Source organism: Rutidosis leptorrhynchoides, chromosome 5, assembly GCF_046630445.1.
Source record: "Rutidosis leptorrhynchoides isolate AG116_Rl617_1_P2 chromosome 5, CSIRO_AGI_Rlap_v1, whole genome shotgun sequence".
Taxonomy (NCBI): Eukaryota; Viridiplantae; Streptophyta; class Magnoliopsida; order Asterales; family Asteraceae; genus Rutidosis; species Rutidosis leptorrhynchoides.
The window spans coordinates 431,683,184-431,695,305 of NC_092337.1; the positions used below are offsets into that span (position 1 = coordinate 431,683,184).

The 12,122-nt window shown below is 35.4% G+C and overlaps 1 protein-coding gene across 2 annotated transcripts; it reads left to right on the forward strand.

Moving 5' to 3' along the window:
* The first annotated feature begins 410 nt into the window (after positions 1-410).
* LOC139846498 (cellulose synthase-like protein D3) lies at positions 411-6,558 on the forward strand. 2 transcript variants are annotated; one of them, XM_071835982.1, is made up of 4 exons: positions 411-587; positions 1,609-2,538; positions 3,395-4,202; positions 4,640-6,558. In XM_071835982.1, exons 2-4 carry the CDS (start codon positions 1,673-1,675, stop codon positions 6,392-6,394), a joined length of 3,429 nt encoding a protein of 1,142 aa, XP_071692083.1. In that variant the 5' UTR covers positions 411-587; positions 1,609-1,672; the 3' UTR covers positions 6,395-6,558. The 2 variants fall into 2 exon arrangements, with proteins under 2 accessions (XP_071692083.1, XP_071692084.1); XM_071835983.1 differs by lacking the exon at positions 411-587 and adding an exon at positions 1,085-1,152.
* The last annotated feature ends 5,564 nt before the right edge of the window (positions 6,559-12,122 follow it).

Genomic DNA, 12,122 nt, shown 5'->3' on the forward strand with positions numbered 1-12,122 from the left:
AATATTAGTTGTAATGAAAATTAGAGGAATGTGGTGGGAGAATGAATGTACTTCATTTATTCTGACCAAGTTAACAACGATAAGTTTTTTAGTCGAAATATGTGGTCCCACGGGTCATTAAAATAAATGACTTTAGAATTTACGTTAACTTAATATCTACAATATATCATTATACTGTTTCATTTAAAAAAAACAGTAATTCTACCGATCATTTCACTAATTATTTTAAAATTCTCTTCACGCTTTCTTGAGATTTTTATTTTATGTGTGAAGATTTTCAAAATACATTCCGCTCATAAATCGGGAAAAAAGTAGGCCCACTATTTTTCTTTAAATTCCAAAAATACCCTTCATCATCTTACTTCCCCAAACACTTCACCACTTTCACACTCAATTTTTTTCCCCCGACTTTTACTAAAAAAAACACAATCGCTTAAATCGGAGCGTGTTTCGGGCTTTCGGCAACACTTTGTTCTTTAACTTCCGGCGATTCGGCCGAAGTTTATTTTTGATTCTATTCATATCCAGACAACAACAACCGTCAACATTATCCTTTTCAATTTATAACAAAAAACAAATATAATCAGGTAATTAAATTAATTTATATTTATAATTTTCTATTTCTCTCTTACATACATACAGTTATTTTTCCGTACTGTGTTTAGGGTTTAATTGAATGGAGAGCCGGTGCCGGCGACCGATTGACCTGGCTCCGGTGTTTTATTATTCTTTTTTAATCGAGTTTAATTGAATGCTTTTCAAGTGTCGTTTTAGGTTATTTGTTAATTAATTTAATTTTTAAAGATAAATTAAATAATAATAATGGATTTGTTTAATTACAGTTGTAATATGGCAGATGTCCAAATGTTAATTCAGTTTTGGTCCGTGTTTGGTTTGATCTTTTCTTCACACGCTCTTATTATATTGAAGCGGCTTTCTTGTTGTCATAAATTATTTATTTATTTTAGTTTAATATAAAAAAACTGAATATTAAAATTATTTATTTTATTACTAAGTACCTAGTCTTATACGGAGTATATGAAGAAGTAACTTGTGGTTTTTGTTCATCTGCTTGCCCTGCTTACTAAAAGAAAATTAAAATATCATTTGGGGTTTTTTTCCCCCATGGATTGTGCTTGATATCATTAAAAGGTGCTACCAATAGTTAATTTATTTTTCCTTTATATGTAAAATGAATCTAAAATCTAATTGGAAATGAGTTTTTATTATTTATTTTTTTAGAAAACAGTCTAGTATGATTTTTTCGCCTATGTTATTACAACAGTGAATATATATATATTTTTTTCTTCTCAATATTCAGTAGATGATGATATCTATATGTATTACTATTGATGAATATTATGGATGAAAGTAGTTATTATAATGTAAAACATGTTTATAGAAAGTTTTTGATAGATTTTAAAGATGTGATAAAGATTAGTCATGTGTTTTGTGCTTTTGATCAATCTAGTCACTTTTTACATAATTACATTAATTTAAATTAAATATTTCTGAGTGATTATTTTATACATATATGTTTGATCAGAACATGGTTTTTGGTTTGGATTACTACTAATACTTTTTTTGTTGATTTTTTTTTTCTATTAGGTGATCTGTGGATTTTTGAAATATATACTTTTCAAAAAATTTGTTCACAAAATTTTATTAAAACATGTCTGGAAGATCACCGAAAGCTTTAGAGCTACAACAAAGTCGGGGTGCGATTCCACCGCAAGTAACGTTTGCCAGGCGAACATCTTCCGGCCGTTACGTAAACTATTCGAGAGAGGATCTCGATAGTGAAATCGGAAGTGGCGAGTTTATGAATTATACGGTCCATATCCCTCCCACACCCGATAATCAGCCCATGGATCCTTCAATTTCACAACGGGTTGAAGAACAATACGTCTCGAATTCACTTTTTACAGGTGGGTTTAATAGTGTCACGCGGGCCCACTTGATGGACAAAGTAATTGATTCTGAAACTAGCCATCCTCAAATGGCGGGTGCAAAAGGTTCGTCATGTAAAATACCCGGATGCGATGGAATTGTAATGAGTGATGAACGTGGCGTTGATATTTTACCGTGCGAATGTGATTTTAAAATATGCCGAGATTGTTATATCGACGCGGTGAAAACGGGTGATGGGATTTGCCCGGGTTGTAAAGATCCGTATAAGCAAACGGATCTTGATAAAAACAGCGTCGACCCTCGACAGCCGTTATCTTTACCTTCTAATGTACCGATTAATAAAATGGAGAGACGTGTGTCGTCAAAAATGGAGAGGAGGTTATCGTTAATGAAGTCGAATAAATCGGCTTTGGTTAGGAGTCAGACTGGTGAGTTTGATCATAACCGTTGGTTATTTGAAACGAATGGGACCTACGGTTATGGTAACGCGTTTTGGCCTAAAGATGATGGATTAAGTGAAGATAGAGACGGGGTAACGGGAGCTGAACAACTCGAGCTTCTCAATAAACCTTGGCGACCTCTTACTCGTAAACTTAAGATACCTGCTGCTGTTATAAGTCCTTATCGGTACGTGCCCTGATTACATCTAGTTGTGTCAAAATGGGTTGGTGGGATTTAAACTGGTCGAAATGGGTGGGGTTGACAATCCAAAGTAGTAAAAAATATTAAAAGAATTAGGGCATAAGGTATGATTACATATAATTTCATATGAATTATTAAAAAAGCTATCCTTCAAAAACTGCTTGAGGAGGTTTTTTGCATTAAAAATAGACTTTGGGCTACTTTTGACCGTTTGACCCGTGTTGTTTTGACTTTTCGTTTAGTTAAAAAAAAATTATTTGACCAGTTCTCTATGTCAGTGTTAGTGTTGTAAAACTCCCCGATTACTCTTTTTTAGCAACCGGCCGATCCGAGTTTCCAAAATCCGAGCAATTAATTGGTCAACGTAAGTGAAAATCAAATTTAGTTGGTCAAAATTGGTCAAAGCCAATATTGGTGAACATTTCAATATGAAATCATTTTAGAAATTTAGAGGTTTTGAACAAATGAAGATTATTTTGTTTCTAGACAATTATATTAACGTTTATGTTTTTGGATATTCTGTATATTTACACATACAATTTATTTGAAATTTACTTAAATGAATAAAGTCCAATCCGATTTCTCCTCGAGTTGCCGATTACTCTTTCAAAAGTCCCGATCAAAGTACTCCCCGAGTAGCGATTTTTGCAACCCTACTCTATCTTTCACAAGACTTGGATTGTTTCTATTTTAAAGTTGTGTAATCTTGATTAACTTAAGTTGGCCATTATTAATATTACAAAGGGAACATATAATATTTTTTTGTGCCTTATTAGGTTAATTTTTAATTATTATTATTATTATTATTATTTATTTATTAATTATTAATATGTGTATGCAGGCTATTAGCCTTGATTCGGTTGGTGGTTCTTGGGTTATTTCTTCATTGGAGAATCACTCATCCTAACAAAGATGCAGTATGGCTCTGGTTAATGTCAGTTATATGCGAAGTCTGGTTCGCCTTTTCTTGGATCCTCGACCAACTTCCAAAACTCGCACCCGTTAACCGTGCGACCGACCTCAACGTTTTAAAAGAAAAATTTGAAACCCCGAGTCCCCAAAACCCGTCGGGAAAATCCGATCTTCCCGGGGTCGACGTTTTCGTTTCTACCGCAGATCCTGAAAAAGAACCGCCTCTCGTTACCGCAAACACAATTTTATCTATTCTTGCTGCTGATTATCCTGTTGACAAACTGTCGTGTTACGTGTCTGATGACGGCGGGGCCCTTTTAACTTTCGAGGCCATGGCGGAGGCTGCAAGTTTTGCTAATTTGTGGGTCCCGTTTTGTAGGAAACATAATATCGAGCCGAGAAATCCCGAGTCGTATTTCAGTTTGAAAAAGGATCCTTTTAAGAATAAGGTGAGGCATGACTTTGTTAAGGATCGAAGGCGAGTTAAACGGGAGTATGATGAATTTAAGGTTCGGATTAACGGGTTACCGGATTCGATTAGGAGACGTTCGGATGCGTATAACGCTCGAGAAGAGATTAAAGCTATGAAGCTTCAAAAAGAAACTGCGGGTGATGAACTTTTGCAACCCGTTAAGATCCCGAAAGCTACTTGGATGGCGGATGCGACCCATTGGCCCGGTACCTGGATGGTACCGTCTCCCGAACACTCGAAAGGTGATCACGCCGGCATCATACAGGTATGTATTTTAAATTTGCTTTCGTGTTTGAATGAAATTTAATTAGGAAGTGTCAAAATGGCCGGTCGTGAAGATTGGTTAACGGGTCAAACAAATTGCTTTTAGAATGGGTCAAAGAAATAGCTTTTTAGAATGGCTCAGTTGAATGGCTTATAGAACAGGTCAAAACAGGTTGGGTTGGGTTGGGCCCGTTGTTGTAAAAAACCCCGATTATTCCCGATTACTTCTTTTTAAGAACAGACTGATCCGGTTTTTCTTAATCCGTTTAGTTAATCAGGGGTTAATGGATTTATTGGTCAAAGTCAAAGTTGGTCAACATAATAATACTCTGAATATAAACCATTGTAGAATTTTAGAGTTTTTGAACAAATTAACGATTATATTTATGTTTTTAGTCAAAGTTGGTCAACATCTTATGTATGTTCTGTAAATTTCAGGTGATGTTGAAACCGCCAAGTGATAATCCATTAAACGGGACTGATGATGACTCAAACCCGTTTGATTTTACTGAAGTTGATATTCGGCTTCCCCTTTTGGTTTACGTTTCTCGTGAAAAGCGGCCCGGTTATGATCACAACAAAAAGGCGGGAGCCATGAACGCACTCGTTAGAGCCTCAGCCATTATGTCAAACGGCCCGTTTATGCTAAACCTTGACTGTGACCATTATATATACAACTCTCAGGCTATAAGAGAAGGAATGTGCTTTATGATGGACCGAGGTGGGGACCGCATTTGTTACGTACAGTTCCCACAACGGTTCGAAGGAATTGACCCGTCTGATCGTTATGCTAATCACAACACCGTGTTCTTTGATGGAAATATGCGGGCTCTTGATGGGCTTCAAGGTCCGGTTTATGTTGGTACGGGAACCTTATTCCGTAGAACCGCACTTTATGGGTTTGACCCGCCCCGGTCCAAAGACTACCATTCAGGTTGTTGTAGTTGCTGTTTCGGTAAACGCAAGAAAAGCTCCGTTTCTTCTTCACATGATGAAAACCGCGCGTTGAGAATGGGAGATTCGGATGATGAAGACATTAACATGTCTTTATTCCCGAAAAAGTTTGGAAACTCGAGTTTACTAATAGATACAATCCCGATAGCTGAGTTTCAAGGTCGGCCGCTTGCTGATCACCCTGCAGTCAAAAATGGGCGGGCCCCAGGTGCACTCACGATACCTCGAGAGCTTCTCGATGCATCAACCGTTGCCGAAGCAATTAGTGTGATTTCGTGTTGGTACGAAGACAAAACCGAATGGGGAAACCGGGTCGGATGGATTTATGGATCGGTTACTGAAGATGTGGTAACGGGTTACCGTATGCATAACCGGGGTTGGCGATCCATTTATTGTGTGACCAAACGAGATGCCTTCCGTGGGACTGCACCTATTAATTTGACCGACCGGCTTCACCAGGTGCTTCGGTGGGCCACTGGCTCGGTCGAAATATTCTTTTCGAAAAACAACGCGCTTCTCGCAAACTCGAAAATGAAGTTCCTTCAACGAATCGCATACTTAAACGTCGGTATTTACCCGTTTACTTCCATCTTTTTAATCGTTTACTGCTTTTTACCTGCGCTGTCACTTTTTTCGGGCCAATTCATTGTTCAAAGCCTTGATGTCACGTTTCTCGTGTACCTTCTCGCCATCACGATAACGCTTTGCATGTTAGCGGTGCTCGAGATCAAATGGTCGGGTATCGAACTTGAAGAGTGGTGGCGAAATGAACAGTTTTGGCTCATTGGGGGTACAAGTGCACATCTTGCTGCTGTTCTTCAAGGTCTATTAAAAGTGGTTGCGGGAATCGAGATCTCGTTTACGTTAACGTCAAAATCAAGCGGTGATGAAAACGACGATGAATTCTCAGATCTTTATATCATCAAATGGTCGTCTCTTATGATACCGCCGATAGTTATCATGATGACGAATCTAATTGCGATCGCAGTTGGTGTGAGCCGAACGATATATAGCTCGACACCACAATGGAGTCGTTTGTTAGGTGGGGTGTTTTTTAGCTTTTGGGTTTTGGCCCATTTGTTTCCTTTTGCGAAAGGGTTGATGGGTCGAAGAGGAAGGACACCTACGATTGTTTTCGTTTGGTCTGGGCTGATTGCGATTACGATATCGTTACTTTGGGTTGCTATTAATCCACCTGCAGGTGCAAATGAAATAGGAGGTTCTTTTCAGTTTCCTTGAGAAGATGATTTGTTGTTAGAGATGTGATTTAGGATGAATGGTATATTCTTTTTTTGTACTTTTGAATTTTATGTGATTTAGGATGAATGGTATATTCTTTTTTTTGCTACAATGCTACACATTCTTCATTTCTTTGTACTTTTCGTAGACGATTAACGGTGACACAAGAGTTGTTAATTTGTTTTGTTCTTGCTTGACGATCTCATATTTTTATACCCTTCACGGTTATATACATCCGAGTAAAAATACTTATGCTTAACGTTTGCGAGATGCTAATGCTTTCAGTAAGAGGAGCTTTCGGGAACTGTATGTTGCACTATGTACTCTATGCATTACTCCCAGTTCCAGTTTAAGCACTACCTCCACAGGCAATTAGCAGTCATATATGAAATAGCATCAAACATCTATACACTAATAGAATCACACAAATCAGGGGTCAAATTGTTTAATGTGTGTACCTTAACAAAATAACATGAATTTGGTTATGCTGAACATGTATAAAGAATTAAAGAGTGAACAAGAAAAATCTTATATGTTTATGTGCGCTAAACATGTATAAAATCAACTCTATGTATTATGTATTTACTTCTTTCTTTTTGTTCTCCAAACTTATATTTATGGTGACCAATTTATTGATTATTTAGTGGTTCGGATTCTTTACTCATTATTCTTCAACATATCTTTAAGTTCTCTTCCTAATAATTTACCCTTAAATCATTACAAATTTCATCACTTTAGTATACTCACGTTGCCTATATTATATATTTTCGTCGACAATATTGATTATAACTAGTTTACGAACCCTAGCTTCGCGCCGGAGGTTCGTTTTTCAATGTATTTTGTTTGTAAAATTATTTTGTGGCTAACGATGATGTCGTTGAAGCGCAACTCGAGTCGAACTAAAAGGTATAATCCGTGAAAAATTTAAATGTTATTTTAAATCAACAATACATGTGCATCTCCGAGTTTCACTATGGAATTGTCGACTTTTAAAAATTTAACGCAAAATCAACGTGTATGAAAAGTACCTCAAATATTTAGCGTTTTTTAAAAAGCGTCCGTTTTGCGCATAGTTAGTGACATTGTGTTCCTAAAATTATTTCGAGTTTAACGATGGTGCCGGAAAAATTTAACTCGATGCGAGTTAGAAGATATGACCCGTTGAATATTTGGTGGAGTTTATTTAAGATTTTTTTATGAAAATATGTATTTGACACTTTACCCCCCTGTTTGGGGGGTTGATTTTAAATTTTGAAAAAAGTGTGGGTGTTTTTTTGAAAAATAAAAGAAGGGTAAAAAAAAAGTGAAAGAACGAAAACGCCCCTAATACTATTCATCGTTTTTGTCTAATAGTTACTACCTCCGTCCCAACACAAGTGTCCACATTTCTATTTTGGGATGTCCCATTTCAAGTGTCCACTTTGTGTTTTAACCAATGAGAATGAGTTATTCTGGAGAGAGAAGATTTCTGATTGGTAGAGAATGAAGTTAGTGGGATTTCCTAAAACTGTGTGCAAAAAGTAAGTGGACACTTGTAATGGGACGGAGGGAGTAATATGGTAATTGTACATCATTTAAATTGATTGTTAGAACTTACAATACTTATTTAGTTTAAAACTTATTTTAGGTGAACGAGATACAAAAAATGAAGTAAATTGCTAATAACGAGGGTTTTTTACATTCGCTTCGTTGCGAGATCTTAGACTTTGACGGAGTTAAAAAGAAACGGAAAATATAAATCGAGAAAAAAATAAAAAAATTGAGGGGAGAAATTGAAAAAAGTAAATCTGGAAGGGTAAAAATAAATTTCAAGTGAAGAAATTATATTTTATCGATAATTGAAGGGTTTAAATGAAATAGTAAAAAAGAAAAGAGGTGGGGAGTGTTGAACACTTGACCCCCTTCCTTGGAATGTAAGGGCTGAAGCCACCAAAGACTGTAATAGATTATATTAAAATTATAGTTATTATATATTAAAATTTAAAATTGGGAAATGCCTAGAAGTTGGAAAAAAACACTAAAAATGTAAAATTACGACTTTACCCTGTGAACAGTAAGAAAAGGCTTCACATTTAGTATAAGAAAATTTTTATCAATAATTGAAGGGTTTAAATGAAATAGTAAAAAAGAAAAGAGGTGGGGAGTAGGGATGGCAATGGCCACTCGATCCGGTGGATATCCACCCGATCCACTCGCTTCGTAATGGATATGGATGAACTTAAATGGATATGAATACGGATATGAATGAACCTAAATGGATATGGATATGGACATGGATGAAAAGTTTCATCCATGGATATATCTTTGATCATATACATAACACTGTATATGTTGGAAGCTTCGACGAGCCCAACACACCCACTATAGAGGACCTAGACTATACTAGACTCACTACACCAACACTTTGACGTTGGTTAGCCTTTAATTTTATAAATCCTTAGTGCACAATGTACTTAGGCGACAGTGTCGACCATATATCTTTAGGCGGTATAACCGACCATGTATTACTTAGGCGGCAGAGCCGACCATATAATAAGAACAACAAAAGTGCACTAAGAACTTAAACACAAACTAAGGCTTGATCGGGAAACTTAACAAAAACACTTATATTAAATTACAATTACAATATTACTTACAAGCTTTCTCTTCTCTACTTTCGCTAACTCACACTCTTCTTCTCTTCTTCACAACTGATGTTTTGCGAGGTGTATATAAAATAGTTATATATTTACTACGAAATACTATTAAATACAATACAATTTTACACAAGATATTTATTTATTTAGAGAATGGATATACTTAAACCTTGCTACAACACTTATAGGCAGTGTACCTAATCGTACAGTAGTGTAGTTTTTAGTAAGTCCGGTTCGTTCCACAGGGAATCTTTTTAAACAAAGCTTAACGCTATATTAGTTTACTTTTATAAAAATACAAATATATATATAAGTAATATTATTATTATAAAGGGGGGTTTTTACCGTTTAATGACCGGTTTGTCGATTTTAAAACTTTAGTCGCAGTTAAAACCAAATGTAAAATATTAAAAATAAATACAAGACTTAAATTAAAGCGTAACGTAAATAACGATAATGAAATTGCGAATAATAAAAGTGCGATAAAATAAACTTGCGATATTTAAAAAGTACGATAATTAAAAGTGCAATTAAATACAATAACAATAAAAATGCGATAATTAGAAGTGCAATTAAATATAAAATAAAGGAAATTAAATATGAAATAAAAGAATTATGCTTATTTAAACTTCCGTAATCATGATGTTTGACGTGTTGATTTTAGTTTTATGCCCATGGGTTAATTGTCCTTTGTCCTGGATTATTTAATATGTCCATACGGATTTGTCCATAATAGTCCATCAGTCATAAATATAAAGAGCGAAAGCCTTCGTCAAATTATTCTTATTCCCGAAGTCAAATATTCCAACTAATTGGGGATTCGAATTGTAACAAGGTTTTAATACTTTGTTTAATGAATACACCAGGTTATCGACTGCGTGTAAACCAAGGTTTTACTACTTTGTTAACAATTACATCAATTACCCTTGAATGTAATTCACCCCTGTTTCAACAAGTCTATTAACTATTAATCCAGTTCCGTGTCCGGTAAAATGAATAATTATTGGTATTTATAGATATCCCGCCCACCGTACCCAGTCAAGCGTATGTGGTTATATATAAATACGTCGAATTATAAGTTTGTATATTAAATTAACAAGGTATTGTTTAGTTAATATAAAACCCATTAATAGCCCATAGTCTAATTTCCACAAATGTCGTTCTTTTGTCCAAACCCCAATTATGGTACAAAGCCCAATTACCCAATTTTAGTAATTAGCCCAACATCATGATTACTTTGGATTAAATAAGCATAATAATAACTTAGCTACGAGACATTAAATTAAAAAGGTTGAACATAACTTACAATGATTAAAAATAGCGTAGCGTTACACGGACAGAATTTCGACTTACACCCTTACAATATTCGCTAACATACCCTTATTATTAGAATTAAAATTAAAATTAAAATTAAAATATAAATTATAAATATAAATATTAAGATATAGATAGAGAGATGGATGCATATTTTGGTGATTTTTTCGATCAGAATTCGTTTGCTTTTATAGGGAGTTTCAGAAATTGGGGCTCCGCGACTCGCGGCATTTTTTGCCTTCAAACTCCGCGAGTCGCGGAGATTGAAATTACAGCTCACTCCTTTTGGAGTCTTTCTTGCCGACGGTTTATAATATATTATATAATATATAAATAATTATAAGAATTATTTAAATATTATATTATATTTATGTGCATAGTTGACTTGTAATTTTTAGTCCGTTGCGTCGAGCGTTGAGAGTTGACTCTGGTCCCGGTTCCGGATTTTCGAACGTCCTTGCGTACAATTTAATATCTTGTACTTTGCGTTTTGAATCTTGTACTCTTGTAATTTCGAGACGTTTCTTATCAATAATTGGAACCTCTTTGATTGTATTTTGTACTTTTGAGCTTTTTGGTCGTTTGCGTCTTCAATTCGTCGAATCTGTCTTTTGTCTTCACCTTTTATTATTTAAACGAATATCACTTTTAAATAGAACAATTGCAACTAAAAGCTTGTCTTTCTTGAGGAATAATGCTATGAAATATATGTTCGTTTTTAGCATTATCAAATATTCCCACACTTGAGCGTTGCTTGTCCTCAAGAAATATCGTCTTGAAATACTAGAATCACTTCTTTATTCTTCACACTTTGTACATCAGTGATTTCTATACGGCGGTATAAACAATGGTAGTAACGATATGGTTTACAGTCCCACATGACTATAAAATTTAGATCCATTAAGGAAATTGGATCTTTATGAAAACATTTGATCTTTTGAAAATTAAATCTAGTTTTTACCCTAGATAAGTTTTCCGGAATAACCCTTTACCGGTGTTTGCAAAATATTTTTGTGGGTTTGGTGGGTTTCAGATTTGAAAATTTTAGCTCAAAACTTATGGTTTTGTGTCACCCACTTGCTAACCTTGTATTTGGAAAGCAACACGTCCAGTTTACTTGTCCCGTATATTACCTTTGGGTAAACTACTGTCCGGTTGTAAAGGAAAGCGTTGAACAAGCAACTGTTAAGGCAATGTCCCCTGACATGCTTTTAATTATGGTCTATAACGTGTCGGACGCAATTACTATCCTTGGTAGGAGCAATAGTAAAGCTTACCCTTATGATTTTTCGGTCTGGCACAAGGTCCTGTCTTCGACCATGCTATGCAACCACCGTTCTTACGGTTGACACCTGATTTGGTTCAGGTGACCTAATGAATTCCAGGTGAATTCCTAGGATTTTACGTTCAATGGTAATGAACGCATTGAAAATAGGGTTTTCAGAAAACAAATCTGTTTGTAATTTTGATCAAAATATTTTCTCGTTCAAGCTCGAGTTTAGATATCATTGAATTCCATGAGTTTGTAATTCTCAATCTTTAAGGTCAATCTCAAGGATTGCGTAATATCAGGCTTAAAAGCTGATTTTTGGTCTTTTAAGGAGATTATCCTTTCTGGGGATCTGATTCATTAGTCTTATCCAGCTAATTTGCATGGTGCCCCCCCATTTTACGAGATAAATCCTTCTCATGGTTAGGATAAATCTGACCACTTGGCGACCCTGTTTAATGCTGAGGTCCGTGGATTTCCTGCTGATTTTAGTGATGACTTTTCTAGA

Excerpts from the sequence above, each read along its gene's own strand:
- LOC139846498 (XM_071835982.1), top strand. The coding sequence starts at position 1,673 with ATGTCTGGAAGATCACCGAAAGCTTTAGAGCTACAACAAAGTCGGGGT. Across the intron at positions 2,539-3,394 it reads GCTGTTATAAGTCCTTATCG|GCTATTAGCCTTGATTCGGT; the intron begins GTACGTGCCCTG and ends ATGTGTATGCAG. Across the intron at positions 4,203-4,639 it reads ATCACGCCGGCATCATACAG|GTGATGTTGAAACCGCCAAG; the intron begins GTATGTATTTTA and ends TGTAAATTTCAG.